Source organism: Nycticebus coucang, chromosome 4 (genome assembly GCF_027406575.1).
Source record: "Nycticebus coucang isolate mNycCou1 chromosome 4, mNycCou1.pri, whole genome shotgun sequence".
Classification (NCBI taxonomy): Eukaryota; Metazoa; Chordata; class Mammalia; order Primates; family Lorisidae; genus Nycticebus; species Nycticebus coucang.
The window spans coordinates 73,220,604-73,243,660 of NC_069783.1; the positions used below are offsets into that span (position 1 = coordinate 73,220,604).

The 23,057-nt window shown below is 50.7% G+C and overlaps 2 protein-coding genes across 2 annotated transcripts; one reads left to right on the top strand and one right to left on the bottom strand.

The window, feature by feature from the left end:
- Window positions 1-11: 11 nt before the first annotated feature.
- Window positions 12-11,816, top strand: TTC31 (tetratricopeptide repeat domain 31). The gene is given in 14 exon segments (XM_053588569.1): window positions 12-173; window positions 334-422; window positions 8,253-8,355; window positions 8,477-8,694; window positions 8,856-8,939; window positions 9,309-9,365; window positions 9,470-9,550; window positions 9,659-9,853; window positions 10,177-10,228; window positions 10,312-10,402; window positions 10,493-10,634; window positions 10,848-10,949; window positions 11,097-11,292; window positions 11,295-11,816. Coding segments are annotated over 14 exon segments (1,527 nt in total). The 5' UTR covers window positions 12-133; the 3' UTR covers window positions 11,372-11,816.
- A 5,260-nt stretch (window positions 11,817-17,076) lies between these two features.
- LBX2 (ladybird homeobox 2) lies at window positions 17,077-18,919 on the bottom strand. The gene is made up of 2 exons (XM_053590002.1): window positions 18,527-18,919; window positions 17,077-17,528 (listed from the first exon to the last, which is right to left on the bottom strand). The coding sequence occupies exons 1-2, from the start codon at window positions 18,729-18,731 to the stop codon at window positions 17,137-17,139; spliced, it is 597 nt and encodes a 198-aa protein (XP_053445977.1). The 5' UTR covers window positions 18,732-18,919; the 3' UTR covers window positions 17,077-17,136.
- Between the last annotated feature and the right edge of the window lie 4,138 nt (window positions 18,920-23,057).

Genomic DNA, 23,057 nt, shown 5'->3' on the forward strand with positions numbered 1-23,057 from the left:
ATGGACTCTCTGGCTCTCCGTAATTGAAGGCTTCCGCCCCCAACAAAGATGGCTGCCTACCCTGCCCTACCCCGCCCTTTGACCGATATCAAATACTAGACTATCTTTCACTTTCGGTCACTGTTAACGGAAGATGGCGCCGACTCCGAAGACTGTGGGGCGAATCAAGCTAGGTGAGACGGAAGGGGGGGAGGGTGTCAAGCGGACAGAGGTAGCGCCATTTGGGTCTGCCTGCAGCCTGAGCGTTCTCAGAATTTAATGCTTCAGGCAGACTGCGAAGAGCTCCGGCCCATCCCGAGCCTCCTGACGCCGCACCGTCTTCTTTTCCTATAGACTGTCCTCTGCGATCTGGCTGCCCGCTGGAGGTCGCTGCTGTACCCAAACTCTGCAAGGAGTTCTGTCCGGAGGACTACGGGCAACAGGTAAAAGGGGGGCTTTCAGTTTCTCCCGCCCCCACCCATCTAGGTCACGCCCCTTTTCAATCAGCTGAGTTGAGAACAGAGTCTGGCCTGCGCTGAGCGGAGGCTCTGCTTTGCGGGATTGGGGAACACATAGCCTCCGGCTGTGTACCTGAGCGTCTTAGGCAAATAAGGGACGGGATCCGTGAAGACAATCCTGCGGTAGTAAATGTTTGAAGCAGGCAGAACTGAGCAGACAAGGGTTTCTGAGTTGAGGATTGGGGAGTGGGCACTAGTTCCTTGGGGAGAGATATAAGACGGAGGAGACAGTGTGAACAAAAACGCTAAAGCTGGAAAAAGTTAAGAGAACTTCACTAACGTGAGACCAGAGTGGAAAGTTTGCTTGGAACAGTAAAAGACTGGGGCGAGAGAGAAGGAAGCAAGGGGCTTAAAAGGCCTTGGCTGGCACGGAGGTTTGAATGTCCTCCAGGAGGCAATGGACGGGATCAGATTTGGGAGTATTCAGAATCTATACTTCCAACTACTTCGTTGTCATCCCTAGAACTTCAAATTCAACAAGTCCAAAAGTTATTATAATTTATCATGTTGGCAAATTGGTTTATTTTCCTTTAATCCCAATTTTGATTAATAATACAAACTTTTATCTAGTTTCTTAATTGAGAAATCTGAGAATCAATTCCTTTCCTTTCCTCAGTTGCCCTGAGTAGAGTACTGTGGCGTCATAGCTCACAGCAACCTCAAACAGTTGGGCTCAAGCTATCCTCTTCCCTTAGCCTCCCGAGTAGCTGGGAGTACAGGCGCTGGCCACAACCACAGCTATTTTTAGAGACTGGGTCTCGTTCTTGCCCGGGACTGGGTCTTGTTCTTGCCCGAGACTGGGTCCCGATCTCTTGAGCTCAGGTGATCCACCCGCCTAGGCCTTTCAGAGTGCTAGGATTACAGGCCTGGAAAAAAAAAAAAATAACATATATATATATATATATATATTTTTTTTTTTTGAGACAGAGTCTCGATATTGCCCCAGGCAAGAATGCCTCATCAGCCTAGCTCACAGCAGCCTCCATTTCCTGGGTTCAAGTGATCCACCTGTTTCAGCCACCCCAGTAGGTAAGACTAGAGGCATCCACCACACTGGGCTAATTTTTCTAGTTTTAGTAGAGATGGAATCTCAAGGATCTTGCTTTGCTCAGGTTGGTCTTGAACTCCTGATCTGAATTGATCCTTCCCCCTCCCCCCCACCCCACCCCCTGCCTCCCAGAGTGTTAGAATTACAAGTGTGAGCCCCCGTGTAGGCCTAAAATCTACTTCTGAAATGTCTCTTGAAAGAAACCCTTCATTTCTGGGTGGCACCTGTGGCTTAGTGGGTGGGGTGCCGACCCCATGTACTGAGGATGGGGGGTTCAAACCCAGCCCCGGCCAAACTGCAACAAAACATAGCTGGGCGTTGTGGCAGGTGCCTATAGTCCCAGCTACTGGGGAGGCTGAGGCAAGAGAATTGCCTAAGCCCAGGAGTTGGAGGTTGCTGTGAGCCATGTGACGCCACGGCACTCTACTGAGGGCGATAAAGTGAGACTCTGTCTCTAAAAAAATAAATAAATAAAAAATAAAAATAAACCCTTCATTTCTTTTCTTTTCTTTATTTATTTATTTATTTTTTTGAGAAAGAGCCTCAAGCTGTCACCCTGGGTAGAGTGCTGTGGCATCACAGCTCACAGTAACCACCAACTCCTGGGCTCAAGCGATTCTCTTGCCTCTGCCTCCCAAGTAGCTGGGACTACAGGCGTCTGCCACAATGCCTGACTATTTTTTGATTGCAGCCATCATTGTTGTTTGGCGGGCCACCGGCTAGATTCAAACCTGCCAGCTCAGGTGTATGTGGCTGGCGCCTTAGCTGCTTGAGTCACAGGCGCGGAGCCAAACCCTTCATTTCTATTCCTGCTCCTGCTGCTACTCACTTAGTTCAGGGACTCTTTCCCTCTGGCCTGAAAAGTTGCAATGTTCTGCTAACTAAACATTGCATCTCCACATCACCTGTAATCCTAGCACTCTGGGAGGTCAAGGCTGATGGATCGCCTGAGCTCAAGAGTTGGAGACCAGCCTGAGGAAGAATGAGACCCTGTCTCTACTAAACACAGAAAAACCAGCTGGGCATGGTGATGGGCACCTGCAGTCCCAGGTACTCAAGAGGCTGAGGCAGAGGATTGCTTGAGCCCAAGAGTTTGAGGTTGCTGTCAGCTATGATATCACAGCACTGTAGCCTAGGACGACAGCAAGACTCTGTCTCTAAATACATACATACATAAACAAACATTCTGTCTCTAGATTCATCTCTTTCCTTAGTACTATTTCTTTTTTCTTTTTCTTTTTTTTTTTTTTTGAGACAGAGTCTCAAGGTGTCGCCTTGGGTAGAGTGCTGTCGTGTCACAGCTCACAGCAACCTCAAACTCTTGGGCTTAAGTGAGTCTCTTGCCTCAGCCTCTGCCTCCCAGGTGCCCATCACAACACCTGGGTATTATTTTTTTTTGTTGCAGTTGTCATTGCTCTTTTAACTGGCCCTGGCTGGGTTTGAACCCTCCAGCCTTGGTGAATATGGACAGTGCCCTATCCACTGAGCTACAGGCACCGTCCTTAGCACTATTTCATATGAATGTTTTACTTCCCAGATCAAGTCCACTCCCATCACTGATAAGATAAAGTCCATATTCCGGACAGGTGCAGTAGTTTATGCCTATCATCCAAACACTTCGGGGGGCCCGTGCAGGAGGATCACTCGAGCCCAGGAATTTGAGACCAGCCTGGGCAACAGAGAAAACCCCTTCTCTACAAAAAAAAATTTTTTAAATTGTGCAGGTATCATGGTGTACGGCATACCTCTTAGGGGCAGGACACAATTATAAAAGGAACTTTAACAAATGCAATCACTGTAACCTAATTCTTTGTACACTCAATGAATTCCAAACAATTAAAAAAATTATCTAGGTATACCAGCCTGAGCAAGAGCGAGTCACAGTCTCTAAAAATAGGCATTGTGGCAGGCACCTGTATTCCCAGCTGCTCGGGAGGCAGAGGAAAGAGGATCACTTGAGGCCAAGAGTTTGGAGGTGCTGAGAGCTATGATGCCACAGCACTCTACCAAGAGCAACAAAGTGAGACTCAAAAAAAAGAAAAAATATCCAGGTATAGTGGAACATGCCTCTCACCTTAGCTATTCAGGAGACTGAGGAGGAGGATTGCTTAAGCCCAGAAATTCAGGGTTACAGTATATGATTGTGCCGCTGTACTTCAGCCTGGGCACCAGAGCAAGACCTTTTCTCTTAAAAAAAAAGAAAAGAAAAGATAAAGTTCATACTCAATAGATTATATGAGTTTCTTCAAACACAGTTCCTGCCTCTGTCTCTACTGCAGTAGCCTACACACCAATCTCGTTGTTCACTCCCACATACTTACTGAGTACCAAGTGCGTACCAGATACTTGTAGGGACTGGAAAGGCAGCAATAAATAAAACGGCAAAAATCCTTCTACCCCAATAAATTCTGTCTAATTGCTTAATTGAGAAATGAAGCAAAATGTTCATATCTAGTGGAGGTAGTCTTTTAAAAAAAAATAGTAATTTGTGGCAGGCGCCTGTAATCCCAGCTGCTCGGGAGGCTGAGGCAAGAGAATCGCGTAAGCCCAAGAGTTAGAGGTTGCTGTGAGCCGTGTGACGCCACGGCACTCTACCCGAAGGCGGTACAGTGAGACTCTATGTCTCTACAAAAAAAAAAAAATAGTAATATAGTATGTCAAATATGAGAAGTGCTAAAAAAAAGTGAGGAGGAGGATAGAGAGTGCTGAACAGAGTTGGGAGGTTTCTCCTTTTAAAAGCAGTGATCAGGCCAGGAGCAGTGGCTCATGCCTGTAATCCTAGCACCTCTGGGAGGCCAAGGCTGGTGGATTGCTTGAGCTCAGGAGTTTAAGACTGGGAGGCTGAGTTGGGTGAAATGCTTGAGCTCAAGAGTTCAAGACCAGCCTGAGCAAGAGCGAGACCCACCCTCCTATAAAATAGAAAATATTTTATGTTGTGGTAGGCACCTGTAGTCCCAGCTACTTGGGAGGCTGGGACTAGAGGATTGCTTGAGCCCAAGAGTTTCAGGTTTCTGTGAGCTGTGATGATGCCATGGCATTCAACCCCAGGTGATACTCTGTCTCAAAAAAATAAATAAATAGCTGGGTGTGGTGGCTTACACCTGTAATCCCAGCACTTGGTAGGCCGAGGTGGGTAGATTGCCAGAGCTCACAGGTTCGAGACCAGCCTGGGCCAGGGCAAGACCTCGTCTCTAAAAATAGCTGGGTGTTGTGGCAGGTGCCTGTAGTCCCAACTACTTGGGAGGCTGAGGCAAGAGAATCGCATAAGCCCAGGAGTTTGAGGTTGCTGTGAGCTATGATGCCACGGCACTCTACCAAGGATGACAAAGCAAGACTCTGTCTCAATAAATAATTAATTAAATTAAATTTTTAAAAGGGGAGTGATCAGATAAGGCCTCCCTTGTGAAAGTGATATTTAAGCAGAGACCTAAAGAGGACAAAGGAGCAAATCAATTACTGAGTAAATAGCACTCCAGGCAGAGGAAATAACAAGTGCAGAAGCTCTGAGATGGGAGCACTGTTGGTATGTTGTAGGAACGTGAAAGGACACCACAGTGGGTGAGGAGGGGTGATAAGAAGGTGGGAGAAGATTCACAAAGATATTAGGGGACCAGATTAAGTTTGGCCACCTAATGAACTGAGAGAGTGGCATAAACTATGCTTTGGGAGACTTAGTAGAAGGTCAACGGAGTCCTTTTTCTTCTTTTTCCTAAGATGGCTGGATTGGTTTGAATAAGAGGAGAGAGTCTGAAGATACAGAAAAGATAGTAAATGTGGTGTCCAAAAAGGCAGTCACCATAAATAGGGGAAATGGGAAACTGTAGCATAATGTACCTTTATTTAAAAAATATTCATTACAAAATTTTACAAAGTATTTACAAAGTATTCTCTGTGTTGGCCACCTCTTTCTATACACAGAGGAAGTCTTCTGTCTTACTCATGGCAAATATGCTTTAAGATATCTGTTGTTATATAATTTTTCCTGTATATGGCAACTTTTAGGACATCCCGTACATTTGAGTGGCACATGCTGGGGAGGCTACCTAAGATGGGGCCCAGACACGCATTATTTATGCTTACGTTCCAGTTAAGAAGTTGAAACAAACCAAACAGAAATTGAATTTAAGAATAAGACTGATGAGAGCACCCAGCAGTGTAAATGAAGATGTTGCTGAGTCAGGACTACTATGCCTGGGGCAGGGGTGGTGGTTGTGTGGATCTAAAATTGTTTAGAAAGTTGAGTATATTTCAGTGATCTGAAGTCCTACATACATTATCATTTTAGTACCCTAAAGTTTCTAAGTTTGTGGCTTTTAACTCCACAAGTCCATTCTTTGTTTAGTATATGGCCAAACTTTTGTTTTTTTGAGACACAGTTTCACTATGTCGCCCTTGGTTGAGTGCTATGGCATCACAGCTCACAGCAACCTCAAACTCTTGGGCTTAAGTGATTGTCTTGCCTCAGTCTCCAGAGTAGCTGGGACCATAGGCGCCTATTTTTGTTTTTTGTTGCAGTTGTCATCGTTGTTTAGCTGGCCCAGGCCAGGTTTGAACCCATCAGCCTCAGTGTATGTGGCTGGTACTATAACCACTGTGCTACGGGTGCTGAGCCCCAAACTCTTTTTTTTGAGACAGAGTCTCACTTTGTTGCCCTTGGTGGAGTGCTGTGGCTTCATAAATCACAGCAACCTCAAACTCTTGAGCTCAAGTGATCCCCTTGCCTAAGCCTCCTGAGTATCTGGGACTAGAGGTACCTGCCACAAGGCCCAGCTATATATATTTTTTAAAGACGAGGTCTTGGGTGGCACCTGTGGCTCAGTGGGTAGGGTGCCGACCCCATGTACCAAGGGTGCCGCGTTCGAACCCGGCCCTGGCCAAACTGCAACAAAAAATAGCCAGGCATTGTGGTGGGCACCTGTACTGCCAGCTACTTGGGAGGCTGAGGCAAGAGAATCACCTAAGCCCAGGAGTTGGAGGTTGCTATGAGCTGTGACGCCATGGCACTCTACCCAGGGCAATAAAGTGAGATTCTGTCTCTTAAAAAAAGAAAAGATGAGGTCTGGCTCTTGGTCAGGTTGGCCTGGAACTCATGAGCTCAAACAATCCACCGCCTGGGCCTCCTGGAGTGCTGGGATTACGGGTGTGAGCTACCACACCCAGCCTTATATGGCCAAACTTGATATGGTCCCCTAATATATTCATGAACTTTCTCCCACCTGCTTGTCACCCCCCTCTAGCCATAGTGGTGTCTAAAATTTCTCAGTCCTGCTCTGTTTAGGCCTGATAAGACCACATAGGGATGTGATCATTCCTATCCTTTAAAACTTATATTCACAGAGGAGACAACTCCCATCAGAATCACAAAATGTGTGGAGCAGGCCTTCAAGAGTCATGCCTCATTTTTTAAATGAGGAGGGGTCCAAAGAGACCCCTCCAAGACTTGTCCAAAATCAAATAGCCAAGCAGAGTCAAAACTATGCAAAGTGGCTCTACCCCAGCACAGTGCACTTTCCAGTTCCATGCTGATTTGCTAATTAAGAGAGTAATAAGAAGCAAGGAACAATAAGGCTCAATTGTGTAGCACAGACTCTGTGGGTACTGTTTGAGAGGAGGCAGAGGTAATTGGAGATGAGAGGGCCTGGGAAGGCTTTGAGGGGAGATGGAATTTGGGTTTTTTTGAGTTTTTGCTTTTTGTTTTTTTTTGAGACACAGTCTCACTATGTTGCCCTCATTAGAGTGCAATAAATCACAGCTCACAGCAACCTCTAACTCTTGGGCTTAAGCGATTCTCTTGCCTCAGCCTCCCAAGCAGCTGGGACTACAGGCACCTGCCACAATGCCTGGCTACATTTTTGTTGTAGTTATTGTTGTTTAGCAGACCCGGGCGGGGTTCGAACCCACTAGCCCTGGTGTATGTGGCCGGCTCCCTAACTACTGAGCAATGGGTGCTGAGCCAGGATATAGAATTTGAGCTGGACTTTGAAGATGAGACAAGATGTGGTGAGAAAGAGGCTTAGAGCCCACAGAGAGTGGAGAACAGCTGGGGGAAGGCCCCAAGGCTGGAGGGAGCCTGGTGGCAGAGGGAGGACAGTGGCTAATCAGAGGAGGATTGCTAGGGAGGATTGGAAAGTTCATCCAGGAAGCTTTTTGGAAGGTTCCAGATCTTAGGCTAAGAAGCTAGATTCAGGCACTAGGGGATTACTGGAAGTGTTTGAATAAAGGAATAATTTCTGAGAGCTCAGTTTAGGGAGAATCAGAGGAAGTGTAGGGGAGAGGCCAGACAGGAGCTGCTGTACTTATTTAGGTGTGAGTTAGCTTCAGGGTGGGTTATATGGGGTATTCAAATTGCAGGATAGAACAGGAGCCTAACTGGAAGAGCAGGTAAGAGGGTTCCTTTCCAGGGGGCTTAGTTGGGCTGACCTAGGGGAATGTCAAGGAGAGAAGATCCTGCATGGTAGAGAAGGCTGGGCTGTAAGGCACCCTCACCCTTGGGTAAGTAAGAATAGCACTGAAAGAAAGTGATATACCACAGAAGCCAGGGGCAGCAGGTTTTGAGGTGCCAAGCAGGAAGAGGGCAGAGCCAGTGAGAGGCTATGGCCTAAGTGGCTGGTTTGTGGCTGCCATGGTAGGCAGGTCAAGCTGGCCAAGCCTTTGCTGTCTCCCAGAGCTGCCCCCAACGCCAGCCTCCCCTCCCCTCCCCCTCCCAGGACATAGAGGATTTTCTTGGACGGCTTATGAAGAGTGATCCCCAGGGCCTTCATCGGATCCATGTGGATGGGAGCAGCAGGCGGCTGCAGCTGTGGCACCATGGTGGGGAATGCAGGAGCTGGACCCAGGGATCGCGGCTGGTACCCTGGGGAGGGACTGACCTGCAGAGGGGCCTCTCTCTCACGTTCCACTTTCTTTCTTGTCTCTTTTTCTCTCCTGACAGATTACCTCCTGGACTATTTCAGTGATGAAGAAACGACTGGACAGAGTAACAATGGCAAAGGGGCTGAGAGATTGGCCACGTACTGTGGTCTCCGCAAGTCCTTCCTGTACCCTTCTCAAGGACCTGAGTCCTCCTGTCAAATCCCCTCTGCCTTTTCCTGTGTCTCAGACAGCCTGCTTCAGGTAGCCCTGCCCCAGAAGCTCCTGGTGACGGAAGAGGTGAGACTCTCTGAAATGTTCTTTTAGTCCTATTCCCATCTTTATATTCTCCCCTAACCTGTACTTTTCAAGATGCTTCTATACTGCTTGCCCCCTTTCATGTTTGATTTCATTCTCCCTCTTTCTTTCTCTTTTCCTTTCACCTGCTTTTCTTCCTCTAGGAAGCCAACCGTCTGGCAGAGGAGCTGGTGGCTGAGGAGGAGCGCATGAAACAGAAAACAGAGAAGAAACGACTCAAGAAGAAGGTGGCTGGAAGGCAGAGGGAAAGGAGCCCAAAGGGATTGATTAGGGTGGAGGAAAGAAAAAGCTGAGAGAGCTCAAGGTGGTCCGGAATGGATTGCTTGCCAGGAAGGCCCAAGGGGCCTCATGAATTTGGGGATCTCTCAGAGACCATCTGGGGCAGTGACTCTGGAATCCTACTGTGCTGCCTGGTTGGAATCTGCCCCCTTTCTGTGAGGCCTCTGGCTGGTGCCTCTCTTTTCTTCTTTTTCACTTGTAAAATGAAGATAATAACAATGCCTAACTCATAGAGTGTCAGGGATTAAATGAGATAGCACTCGCAAAACTCTTACCTAAGAGGCACTTAAAATAGATCATCATCATTGTTATTGCAGCGTCAAAAAGAACGAAAGCGACAGGAACGCTTGGAGCAGGACTGTGGGGAGTCCAAGGTGAGCATCTATAAGCAGGTACTAAGAACACCAAATGCCAGGAAGGTGAGCCGAAAGCAGCTCAAGTTGATGCCCCACTCTGTACCTATCCATCTTCCCACCAGGCCAAGGCTACCATAGATGGGGATGAGAGCCCTCCTTTTAGCTCTGGGAACCCAGCTCTGGGACAGTGTAGTGAGGAAGAGGTGAGAGCCCCCTTATTTTCCTTTTTGGTCTCTACCTACCATCTCTTCTTCCTATTCCATGATGTACTTCATCCACACTAGTTCCCTAACTTTCCTTTTTGCCCACAGGACTCACTGGATCTATCTAGCACTTTCGTGTCTCTGGCTTTGCGCAAGGTTAGAGATCGGCCCCCCAGTACCCGTAGAGAGAAGGAACTAAGCCAGAAGCCCCAAGGCAGGGGCCCAGGTTCCCAGGAGAAGACAGGTCAAGAGGAAGGGAGCCTTCCAAGAGAGGAGAGGCCTGGGCAGAGTCTTAAGGCCCGGGTAAGGTTGGCAGAAGAACCTGGATAAGCTAGAAGCAGAAGGGGCACCAGAAAGCACTGGGAAGACACATGATCCAAGGATTGAGGGGTGTGTCCAATAGGAGTTTTCTGGCCCTAGGGCCGAGATACCTGGGGTCAGTTTCTATCATTGTCACCATGACCCAGAGTTTCCTCTGTAGGAAGACAGGGCTGATATCATCTTGCTGGGCTGACCTGAAAATTACATGAGTTGGGTATGCTAACTGCAATGTTATCTGTTTGAACGAGAAGGATTTGGGGGCGCTGAGGCCTCGAAGCCTACTTGACTCTGTTCCCTGTCATCAGGCATCTCCAGGACTTCTAGGAGCTGCCTTACAGCAGAGCCAGGAACTGGCAAGTGAGATCCTTTTTCTCTCCCTCCTCACCCTACCCTCCCTAGAGTAGCCCCATCTGAACTTTGTCACCCTCCCTCCTTTCCAGAGTTGGGTACCAGCTTTGCTCAGAATGGTTTCTACCATGAGGCTGTGGTCCTCTTCACACAGGCCTTGAAGCTCAACCCTCAGGACCACCGGTAGGTGGGGGCTTGGCCACTGTGCTAAAAAATCGGGACAAGGCAGGGTGTTGAGGACTCTGATATTTCGACACCTTCTGTCTTTATCAGGTTATTTGGAAATCGTTCCTTTTGCCATGAGCGGCTGGGTCAGTCAATATGGGCCCTGGCTGATGCCCAAGTGGCCCTCACCCTAAAGCCTGGCTGGCCCCGGGGCCTGTTCCGCTTGGGCAAGGCCTTGATGGGACTACAGGTAATGGGTCTGATACTGGAAGCAGAGGAGGTTTCGGTGGGATGGGGCGGGGAGTGGATCTGCACTGACATTTTCCAAATGAGCTTCTAGTACCATTGTATCACAATGGCAGTGGGACTAGGAGCAGAGCCAGTTTGGGGAAGGGGGTAGTTTTAAACTTCTTGACCTCCTGATGCCTGCACTTTCCTCTCTCTAATCCCTCTGGAAACAAAGCGCTTTGAGGAGGCAGCTGCTGTGTTCCAGGAAACACTAAGAGGTGGGCCCCAGCCTGATGCAGCCCGGGAGCTCCATTCCTGCCTTCTCCAGCTCACTCTGGTAAGGGACCCAGGACAATGGGCTGGGACTGCAGTGCTAAGCAGCACTGCCTTCTCCTTGGAAGGGCAAGGGGGCAGGAACAGGTGGGATGAGGGACCTGGGTGGTGCTGTTTAAAAGGAATATCAGGTGCTCCCCCCCTCTTTCAGCAGGATCAGCGAGGAGGAATCTGTGTACCACTTCCATCTGCCAATGTTGAGCTGGGAGTCTCAGGTCTGCTGCCTCTAAGTTGCTCTCCAAGCACTGCTCGAGGGGCTTCTGCCCATCTATCTCCACCCTCGCATTCCCCATGTCACCTGAGCCATCCCAGTGGGCCCCTCCCCCAGATTCAGAGTAGAAGACCCCACTTCTCCACCTCCAGGACCCTTCAAAGAGCTGGTGCATCCTGGGACTTGGGCCCAAGCATCTACCTCAGGCCAGATGAAGGAGGACCTGTCCCTCTTAAGGAGAAGCCATGTGTACATCCCAAAGGGATGGGGACACTGTGTGGTGACAGTTCACTGTGTATTTTGAGACCTTGTGCTCCAAATCCATAGTTGAGGACCCCTGTGGCAGACATTCCTCTTGCCATGGAGAACCTCCTTAGGAGAGAAAGGAGCCCCATGTCCACTGGAACATCCTTTTTTTGGTTCTCAAGCAGATGGCTGCTTCTGCAGGCAGTAAGGAAAAAATTAAATCCACCAAGGCTCAAGAAGGAAATTTCAGAAGTCCAGGTTTTTAGACTACAGCACAGCCACCAAGAAGGCACTTGGGGCAGTGCGCTGCCTCATGGCCCTCAAGGACTCATTTATAGCTCGAGCTCTGTGCTCAGGAATGGGATCACAGCAATGATACCTGTATCTCCCCTTTTTTTTTTTTTTTTGTAGAGACAGAGTCTCACTTTATGGCCCTCGGTAGAGTGCCGTGGCCTCACACAGCTCACAGCAACCTCCAACTCCTGGGCTTAAGCGATTCTCTTGCCTCAGCCTCCCGAGTAGCTGGGACTACAGGCGCCCGCCACAACGCCCGGCTATTTTTATTTTTTATTTTTTTTATTTATTTGTTTTTTTTTTTTTGTTGCAGTTTGGCCGGGGCTGGGTTTGAACCCGCCACCCTTGGCATATGGGGCCGGCGCCCTACCGACTGAGCCACAGGCGCCGCCCTGTATCTCCCCTTTTAACATGGTGGACACTCACCTCTTCCTGAGCCCAGTTCTCGCACTGTTTTCTCTAAATATAGGACTCAATTTGCTCCCAGACCCTCCTGCCCTGTTTCCTGTCCACATTGCCATGCACACTCTGACCTTTCCTTTGTCCAGTGATCTTATCCTCACCTCCTCCCACTGCTAGAGAAATCATGGAGGGTTTGCATTTGTGAAGTCTCTTACCAGATCCTACCTGGAGGTGGCAAGGCCATACTTCTCCACGTTCCCAGCTCCTGTCTCTGGCTGGCACCCAGGCTACTGCTACCTTGACCACTCTCTTTCTCTGCCCCAGCACTGGGCATTGTAATCAGCCTTTCCCTATGTGAATTTACTCGGTTTTTCCACCAAGGGTCACTGCCCCGTACATTTCCTATGTAAGAATCATGATCTCTTGATTTCTCCTCTAAGATCCTGGCAGCTCGCCCTGGGCTTATTCCTCCTGGGACGCTCAGCCCATTTAAGTATGGATCTGCAGGGCAGCAGCTGTCGCTCAGTGAGTAGGGTGCCGGCCCCATATACTGAGGGTGGCAGATTCGAACCCAGCCCCAGCCAAACTGCAACAACAACAAAAAATAGCTGAGCAAAAAAAAAAAAAAAAAAAAAAATAGCCAGGTGTTGTGGCGGGAGCGTGTAGTCCCAGTTACTTGGGAGGCTGAGGCAAGAGAATGGCCTAAGCCCAAGAGCTTGAGGTTGCTGTGAGCTATTATGCCACAGCACTGTACTGAGGGTGATAAAGTGAGACTCTGTCTCTTAAAAAAAAAAAGTATGGATCTGCAGAGGACTTTTAGCCTCCTTCCATGCCTTTCACAGATGAGCCATTCATCTAGCTGCCCTATGAATATTGCTCAATATTGTTCACACCTGAAGCAAGGAGATGTTGAAACATCTTTAACACAAAAACTTCCCCAAATGTTTTTATAGTTTATGGTTTAGGCCCCTTAAATACTCCATAGAAGGCTCAGCGCCTGTGGCTCAACATACTGTGTCAAATGTTTCCTCTAGACTGCACTAGCCCCTTGTTCTTTTTTTTTTTTTTTGTAGAGACAGAGTCTCACTTTATGGCCCTCAGTAGAGTGCCGTGGCCTCACACAGCTCACAGCAACCTCCAACTCCTGGGCTTAAGCGATTCTCTTGCCTCAGCCTCCCGAGTAGCTGGGACTACAGGCGCCCGCCACAACGCCCGGCTATTTTTTGGTTTTGCAGTTTGGCCAGGGCCAGGTTTGAACCCGCCACCCTCGGTATATGGGGCCGGCGCCTTACCGACTGAGCCACAGGCGCCGCCCAGCCCCTTGTTCTTTTAACTTCTCAAGTAAATGTTCCTTCCTTAGCACCTCTTAGCCTGCACCAGACTCAAATCTTCTCTAAGAGCTCCAACTCTGCCCCACTCTCACCATTCCTAATATATCTGAGTCTGGACCCACCAAACAACAATGGCTGCTGCAACCAAAAAATAGCTGGGTGTTGTGGCGGGCACCTGTAGTCCCAGCTACTTGGGAGGTGGAGGCAGGAGAATCGCTTGAACCCAGGAGTTGGAGGTTGCTGTGAGCTGTGATGTCATAGCACTCTACCCAGGGTGACAGCTTGAGGCTCTATCTCAAAAAAAAAAAACTGCATAGCAGGATGAAGTCTGCCATTACTAAATGAGTCACCTTAGGTCTCTCAAGATCTAAGCCTCAATTCCCTCATTTGTAAAAATGAGGGTAATCCCTATTTCATAGGGCTGTTGAAAGGATTGAAAGAGAAAGTATGAGGAAATACCTATCAAGTGCCTGGTACATAGTGGGTGCTAAATAAACCAATTTTTATTTGCAACTGTCCTACATATTTGTGCTTCCCATAGTGGGAAGAGAGAGGTATGAGTGAATTGCTGCTTAACTTCACAAAATCCAGAGTTCCTGCAACTGTCATTCTCAGGTGTGGTCTCTGAACCAACATCAGCTGGCACCACCCAAGGATTTCTTATAAATGCAAATTCTCAGGCCACACCCCAGACCTTCAAAGTGGGAAACTATGGGAGTGGGGCCCAGCAATTTGTGTTTCAATAAGCCCTCCAGGGGACTCTGGTGCACACTGTTCTAGAGCCTAGCAGCAGCCAGACATCCATTAAGAGGCCACTTTGGTGGGACAGGATTGAGTTTTGTTATCCAAGACTAGACTACAAGAGACAGAAGTGCTAGCTGGGCTAGTATGCAGGAAACCTCACATAGTGGGGGATTATAATTCAGGGCCTACCTTAACTAGATTTGCCCTAGGAGTTCTTTGCTCATCCCTGGCCTCTGAGGAGTAGGTAGTTATGTTTAAGTGATGATTATATTACAGTGGGTCCATAAGAGAACTGCTCACCTGGCCTTACTATTTTGGGGGGAAGGGGACCTGTGTGCTTTGGGGACTTCCCTTGGGCTCCTGGTCCTGCAAAGAATGGCCATGTGCCATTACTGTGTCGAATGTTTCCTCTAGACTGCACTAGCCCCTTGTTCTTTTAACTTCTCAAGTAAATGTTCCTTCCTCAGCACCTCTTAGCCTGTACCGGACTCAAATCTTCTCTAAGAGCCTTGTGACTACTGAAATCTTGCTCCTACTCTGCCCCACTCTGACCACTCCTAATGGTTCTGACCCCAGATCCCTAGAGCTGGAAAGTACTGTGATCAACCATCCTGGTTTTCCTGGGACTGAGGGGTGTCCTGAGGTGTGGGATTTAGAGTGCTAAAATGGGGAAAGAGCTGGGCAAAGAGAAGAAAGCTGATCACCCTATTGGAAGAGTGCCAATAAGGGAGGGCCCCAACAGGACCCAGGGGTGGCATGTATGTTGTATGTGTGTATTGTTGGGGGACTGCAGTTGCAAAGAATATTTTTTTGTACATTATGTCTGACAGATTCTTAGTTCTACACCAGTGATCATTGTCTGTTTCTGTCCATTATGCTGTTTTTCTTCTAGTTGTCCAGGTTTGCTAGATTGTCACTTACCCACGCAATCCCTGGTCAATGGGGGAATCACACTGATTCCTCTTCTGTGACCACTTCCCTGCCCCACCCCCCAAGTCTGGCCCTGTATTCTCTCTGCTCTTTCTGCAGTGGCCAGAGATAAACTTCCTTCCTCTGGCCTCTGCCAGTTGCTGGTCCACCCTGGATGCATAGGCAGATTAGCCTGTCCTAAATGTTGTTCTCATCTCTTTCTCTAAAACCACAATGACAATTCTCTGTTTACAGCACACGGCCTAAATTTCCTCATTGGCCCTTCTGCTCTCCTTTCTCTGCAAATCTTTTGCTTTTCTCCATTAGGCACAGTCCTCTTCACAGGGACAGAACCTGTAGGGGCCAAAAGCATGTGCTCCTGAGTCAGACAAACAAGCAGGTTAGTCCCACCACTTACAAACTGCATGACCTAGCCAGGTTTCCTCGGGCTTCTGTGACTCAGTCTTATTTAAAATGGGAATAAAAGTTTATCCTATTGGAGGATTAATCCACACAAAGCACTTGGAACCACTCAGTTAGTGGTAGTTGTCTGAAAAATGCCAGGTTCCTTTCTGCTTCCAACCTTGTTCACTGTCCCTGGAATATCTTTTCTTGGGTCCTCCACCTATAACTGAGGCCCTAGCTGACCTGCCTTGAACTCCCAGAACATTCTTGAAAGGGGAGTTGTCATACCTGGGCACAGGCAGAGGAAGATCTTAGAATAACCAGAAGGACTTGACACGGAAGGAAGAGAAGCCAGAAAGATGCTTAAGCTTGGTCTCCTGAAAATGGCTGGGATGGCTAAGAATGGGGAAGACCTGGAGCTACCAAGTGTTCCCCTTCCCTCCCCATCACACTGCAGGACAGTGATTAATCATAAGTGGAATACATGAATGTCAGAAATGTCCCAGGTAGGAGCTAGGCTGGGGTCCCTGCTGGGTACAGCTGTTACTCCAAGCTTCACCTCAGGGAGCCAGGCCTTCCCCCCTCCCATTGCTGTCACTGTCGTGGTGGGAACATTTCCAGCTCTGGAGGTCTGGGAGGTAGAGATGTGCCCTCTCTGGGCATCCATCACTTTGCCTGTGTCCTGGCATAGGGTTCTTTTGGTAGTGCAGAGAGAAGTGTCAGACTCTATTAACAGATGGAGTTACCTAAGGCTTTTCCTTACCTAAAGAAAGCAGAGAATCAGGCACCATGTCCTCATGCTAGAGTGGGCCTCATGCTAGGGCCAGCCTAGAGGTTTAGAAGCAAGGTCTCCGAAGAGGTGGCTGATCAGAGGCCAGGTAGAGTCCAGCAACTGAAGGTATCCAGTTAGTGGGCCAGACACCTCACTGCCCGGTGTCTTCTGAGCTGTAGGTTCACATGCACTGGCTCTGAAAGCTGGCTCGAAACTGGTCCAAATCCTGACCTCTGGGTTCTTCCTTTGTAAAATGGGCACAATTATCACCTACCTTACAGAGTTGCTATGTGGGTTAAAGGAAACACCCGCTGTTTAAAGTAGCACAGTGCAAGGCGCGGAATCTCCACAATAATCCTCAGATTTTGTTGTTACTGGCACCGGGCAGGAGTCTGGATTGGGGCGTCATTTGGTGGAGTCTCAACTTTATTCCCAACAATTAGGAAAGGTGACGCTGGGAGCAATGGCTCAGGCCTGTAACCCTAGCACTCTGGGAGGCTGAGGCGGGTGGATTGCCCTGAGCTCACAGATTCAAGAACAGCCTAAGCAAGAGCAAGACCCCAGTCTCTAAAAAAATAACCGGGCGTTGTGTTGGGCCCCTGTAGTCCTAGCTACTTGGGAGGCTTGAGGTAAGAGAATTGCCTGAGCCCAAGAGTTTGAAGTTGCTGTGAGCTGTGATGCCACAACAGTCTACGGAGGGTGACAAAAGTGAGACTGTCTCATGAAAAAAAAAATTAGGAAAGGTGGACATCTAGACTGCAGGCCAGAAGAGATCTGAATGGAGCGCTTCTCTCCGCCTTGGAATGCAGATAAGAGGCAGAGCACGGAGGTGAGGAGCCTGGGGTCCCAGAGCTCAGGGTTTGCGGCGGCTTAGTTTTCAATCATCCACCTGTATCTCTTCGTCTGACAGGTGGACCCCGGAGTCAGGCCCACGGGGACTGGGACCCAGGCCTACGCCTGGAGTGCCATTGGGCAGTCCCAGGCTGCACAGAACTCCGGGGGACATCGCTCGTAGCGAGGCGATGTCGGCGCGCATCTCCTCCACGTCGCGCTTGAATTTGGCGCGCCGGTTCTGGAACCAAGTGACGACCTGCGCGTTGGCCAGTCCGAGTTGCGTAGCCAGCCCGTCCCGTTCGGATGGCGCCAGGTACTTCTGGAAGACGAAGCGCCGCTCAAGCTCCAGCACCTGCTGCGTAGTGAACGCTGTGCGGGACTTGCGGCGTTTGCGGCTGGCAGGGCCAGGGCCCAGCGCTTCGGGGCCTGCGCGGCCTGCGGGGATAGGACGGTAGTCAGCCTCCAGCCTGCCAGAATCAGGTGGTGGCCCCCGAGGAAGAGCAGAAGGTTGAGAGTGGGTTAGGGAGGGAGTCGGGAAGATGAATGAGGACCCCTCACGGACGCGCGGGGTCAAACCGAGGTAAACGTAGGGGGCTCCGAGCAGGGCGGGCTGCTGGGGTACCGGAGCCAGTAGGCTCAGGACGTGTTGCGGAAGCAGAGGAGCGAGAGAAGGGTGGAACAGGCCAGAGGAGACTTGGAACGGGGTCAAACCATCTGGGGAGGGGCCTTCGAGGCCTTTTGGAGCCCCAGGCTGAGCGGGCTTGTAGGCTGGGGGTGGCGTGAGGGGGTAAGAGTAGGGGCAGCCAACTCCGTGTGGTAAGGGTAACAGGACCTGGACTGTGCCCTTCCTTAGGTCATGGATTGTGTTGGGCATTCGGTTTACACTTCCTCGGTAACACAAGCGCTTTCTCCGCGAACCCAAAATGGAGATAGTATTGGTATAGAAAGTGAGGAAAGGCAGAGTGTGGAGTTCCGCGCCCAATGCTGGGCGAAATTCCCTGTGCTTCCTCGGGAAGAAAGGGGTTTGAATTAGAGCTTGGTCGCCCTGAGAGACCCGAGCCTCGCCTCGCAGAGTTTGCCAAGCAGCCCCTGCCTGGGAGCATTAGTGTACCGCTGTGGCTCAAGCCTTTGTCTCCTCCCTAGCCTTTCACTGTCGCAATTGCCCCACCTACAGCGAGCCAATCAACAGGTCGCTCATTTCTCGACAGCACGGCCCTTCCCTTTGGCGCTGGCTACCTCTGCATACCACCGCGGAGCTGGGGAACTAACCGAGAAGTGAGAGGCCACAGGTGCGAGTCCTGGCTCGTGGGCTGAGGGCAGGGGATGGATTAGGATGGCCGGACCGCGGTAGGACGAAGGTTTGAGACAGGGAACCAGGGGAAAGAGGTAGGGAGAAGGCCAAGTCAGAGTCCGCGACCTTAGCCGTGCTGTACCTTCGGAGGGCTGCGGAGCGCGCCCGTCAAGTCCGTGGAAAGTTTTACTGGTTAGCTCCTCCAGTGCGCACAGCGGCGAAGAGGGACTGGGACCCGACTCTGGAAGCTGCGGGTCAGAGGATGCTCGGGGGACCATGCGCGGGCCTAGGATGTCTGCGATGCTGAAGGGTGTCCGGGGGGTCCGTTGCTCGCGTCCTGAGTTCATGGCCGGCCGGGCTGTGAAGGTCCTGCTGTCAGTTGCGCTCGGCGCTTTAGTCTCCGCAGCCTCCTGGGCTCCAGCGCTCGGCTCCTGATCCGGGCCCCCAGCCTCGGACCCGCCCCCGGCGCTGGGCCTGAGCCCTGTGTGCCCCTCCTCCCGCTTCCCCACCTCTCCACCGGGGGCCGCGGTGGGACTGCAGCCGGTAGAAACCAGGGAGCGGTATTTCTACAGGCGTAACTGCCCACCAGACCGGGGCTGCGGGGCACCGCCCGGTGTGCACTCAAACTGGGCCCATTTCCCCAGACTCTGTGTGCCGCCTAGCCGCTGCTTCGGCTCATAAATTCGCGGGCGATAAAATTGCTTTCCCTGGCCTCAACGGCGGGGGATTTGCAAAGTTTCGAAGAGAAAGGCATTAGGGCTGACTGTGCTAGAGTCCCTTACCCCGGGTAGGACCTCAGTCTCCTAACCTAGCCACCTCGTCCTCACCCCAAACCCGTGAAATGCTCTTACAGAGCCTGGAAGTGATTAGTGACGCGCGGGGTGGAGAGGCACTAGACTTGGGAGGACCCGCCTGGCGAAGTGACTGTAACTGGGAATAGTGGGGTTGCCAGGAGGAAGCAAGCGCAGGTGAGTGGACACGAGGCCGCCCCACTATTGCTTGGAGGCCCTGACCAAATCAAAACACGTGGAGAAGCTGCCAGAGACCTAAGCCTCAGGAGAGAAGACACAGCAAACCCAGAATTAGAGCAACTTCCCAGGAGGGGGTCTTTGCCAGTGAGGATTGGAAAAAATAAGTTGAATTTGTATGTCTTTATCTTTTTGTTAAGTTCCTATAGTTCACATATGGTTTCCTCATCCTTCGGAGGCTCAGAAACAGCAAAGAGAAGCAAGGGGCCAGGATCAGTGAGGGGTCACTCCCCACAAAATAGTGACTTCCCAGATCCAACCAGATCATTGGACAGGCACCCCTGCCAACCAAGGCACAACTCTGAGGCCTGGTATAGTCATTCCTACTTTCTCTGTATTCTTTCTTCTCTTCCACACTCGTTCTGGTCCTGGGCGAGCATCCCACAGCTCTCCAGTGTAAGAGAAGGCAGCGCTGGAGGTTCCAGCTGTGTAGGCCCAGCAGGATATGGGTTTTCTTCCTACATTCCACCCACAAATAGTTGGAGGATTCACAGCCCAAAGGCAGAGAAGCTCTGCCACTCCCACCAGTGGGAAAGTTATTTTATTTTATTATTTATTTTTGGAGACAGATCTCACTTTGTCACACTTGGTAGAGTGCTATGGCATCATAGCTCACAGCAACCTCAACCTTTGGGCCTAAGCTATTCTCTTGCCTCAGCCTCTCAGGTAGCTGGGACTACATGCGCTCACCACAATACTAGGCTATTTTTAGAGATGGGGGTCTTGCTCTGGCTCAGCCTGTGAGCTAGGCAATCCATCCACCTTGGCCTCCCAGAGTGCTAGGATTACAGGCGTGAGTCACCATGCCTGCCCCCTAGGATTTTTTTTCAACAGTGCCGCAAAGAAGCAGGACAGTGCCTCCTGAACTGTCTATTATGTCACTTTCCCCTTAGACCTCTGTATCTCCTACAGTTAGTACTGTAGACCTATCTATCTATTCTCTGGGGCAAGTGAAGCCTGGAGTTGGGGTGCCCCAAATAGGGCTTATGAGATCTAAGGCACCTGGGCCAAAGACTCCCCTCAACAAGGATGGAAGGGGAGCTCCCTACAACAACCCCCTCATCCCTCAGACATCCAGACATTCAAATGGTGCCCTTGCGGTGCCCTGAGCAACACACTGGAAGCCTGATGGGCCACTGCTGGTTGAAAGAGCAGAGCCCGGCCACAGTGGAAAGCTGAGCTGCCTCAGAACCTCATTAATTGGTTATTAATGGTGAGGGGCAGGGGAGGCCTGGAACAACCCTCCCTTGCCTGCAGGCCTCAGCCCTCAGCCCTTAGAGCCATCCTTGTGGTTTCACTTAATCTGCAATTAAAGCAGCTCCCAGGAGATAGCAAGAACTGCTCCACCACATCCCAGGCATGTCACTATGCAGACGCTGTGACCTTCACTTGTGCATCATCTGTGTGGCTTTTATGTCTGTCTGTACCTCTGCTCTCAATTATTTGTGTGTGTCTATGAGGAGTGTGGGACTCTCTTGATGGGCCTTTGTGTTGCTCCCTTTCCATGTCTCTGCCTATGTTCTTCCCTCTGCAGCTAGGGTCAGGTACTGGGATTGGACTGTCTTCAAACATAAATTTGGGGAGGAGAAGAAAAAGGAGACTGGTAAAGGTAGGAGGCCCAGAACAGGGGAGCCCCCCCCCCCGACTCCCCCCGCTAAGGTCATCACAGCAGCCATAGTCTACTCCAGACAATTGTGGGGCCAGAGAAGGGGGCTTTTCCCAGTAAAGTCTCTGGAACCTGAGCTGGGGTGAAACCAGATCCACAGAGGTGGGTAGGAGAAGGGTGAGTGATTAATGATGTAGATTAAGAGATTAAACTTTGGTTAAGGGGCGGGGTGGGGGGGATTGCTCAGCTGTCTCATAGACTTCCCCTCACTGCAGGTTGGGAATGCTGAAGCTCCCAAATGTTCAATCACTGGGAATCTCTTCTGGCAGCACCTTTCTGCCTTAGTTTGGGTCCTTCTCAGGGGATCTGCAGACTGGAGCCTTCATGCTGCCTGGAGAGTCCCATGGTTTTCCTTCCCTGTCATCCTCATACAATCTGTCATGTCTCTCACCTCCTCAGATTCTTCTTATTATCCCTTCAGATATTTTGGGGTCAAGCAAGCTTTCTCTCCTCTTGTAGCGATCTCCACATTCCAACCTTCACTCCTTTGGAAAGGGACCCCAATTCCCATTTTATAATTCTTTCTCACACCTTCCTAAATCACACCCTTTCAGGTTTCCCATTCTCATCCCCCAGCCCTACTCCCATCTTATGTCTCTTTTCCTAAACTCCATCCAACCAGATCCCCCACACTTCGGTCTCACGGAGGCCAGCTTTAATCTGCGGATTGTCTGCCCCAGGAATTCCATTGAATTCTGTGAGCGTTTGTGTATGGGGGCTTGGAGGACCCTCAGAATAATCCCCCTTGGGATTGGTTGACAAGGACAATCTCACAGTGCTTATCCCCTGCCCCCCTCCTTATCCTTAGGAAAAAATCCTTGCACCAAGGTGGAGGGAGTAGGAGTTTAGGGGAGCATAGGGTGGGGCGTCCATCCATCTGGCACACTTCTGGGATTCTCTCTTTCACAATACATTGAGGTTGGCCGAACCGATTGAGACATTAAAATTTTAGTTTAGTTACTTTTGGCCTGGTGGGTTTGGTGCGTTCTTTTCAGCTCTGTACCCTGGCTAGCAAAGAGCTCTGAGCACCCACCGCCATCAGGAGGGTGTGGCGGCCGGGACGCCGCAGAGGCTTTGAACTCAACCCCCCGCCCCCACACACCTTCCGCTGAGACTCGCTGTTCACCCGCAGTCCTTTGCTCCAGCTCCATCTCCTTCCTGCCTTCAAGCCCTGGGAGACACTGGCCTGGCTGACGAAGGGACCTGTTCTCAGGCAAATTCTCTTGCTGGTTCGCTGGGTGAGCGTGAGCCGCGGAAATGGCAGGGATGAGAACGGCAGGCAGGGTCAGGACAAGGGCGTGTTTGGTGTGGACTGATTCTTTCTCCGGGAAGCGCAGCGAGGCCAAGGGAGCTGGGGGATGGCGGACTGCGCCCCGGGGCGACCCTGTGGCTTCCCCATTTTGCCTCCAGAGCGCGGTGCCACATTCGGGTGCGTTCTGGGTGGTGAAGCCCAAGAGAACTGTGGACGTGATCGCCCGCCTGGCACAGAACCGCCCTGGTTCAGGGTGAGAGGGAGGAATGGATCCACAGGCCGGGGGCAATGCCCGAGCCCGCAGCCGGTCAGCATCCGCCACCTCAGGAGACTCGCCGCAGCTGCCGCCACCACCGCCGCTGACAGACTAAACCAAGGCTGGTTTCCGCGGAACTGCGCGAAGGCGGGACAGCCACTCCACCCTAGATCCAGGCTGAGTCCTACCGCTGCTGCTTGGCCTCGGGCGTGTGTCATCAAAGGCTTCATTCAACCCGAGGGGGTTGGTTTTCAGGCCTCGGGGCCTCGGACTCACCAATCATCAGATCCGGCTTTTTAGATGCCGAGCTGCCGCCAAGCCCCAGTCCGAGGGCCTTCAGAGGAGACCCAGTTAGGCTGCTCCCCAACTCCCGAAGCTGCTTGGCCCCTGGAAAGTCCCCATGAGCGTTTCTACTTTCCCTCCCCTAGCTCACACCGTTCCCTCCAGTCACTCCTAGAAGATGCCTTTTTT

What these genes read in the sequence shown, in the direction of transcription:
- LBX2 (XM_053590002.1), bottom strand. Translation starts at nt 18,731, where the DNA reads ATGAACTCAGGACGCGAGCAACGGACCCCCCGGACACCCTTCAGCATC. An exon ending in CGCTCCGCAGCCCTCCGAAG is followed by an intron (nt 17,529 to 18,526) that starts GTACAGCACGGC and finishes CTATCCCCGCAG; the next exon opens with GCCGCGCAGGCCCCGAAGCG.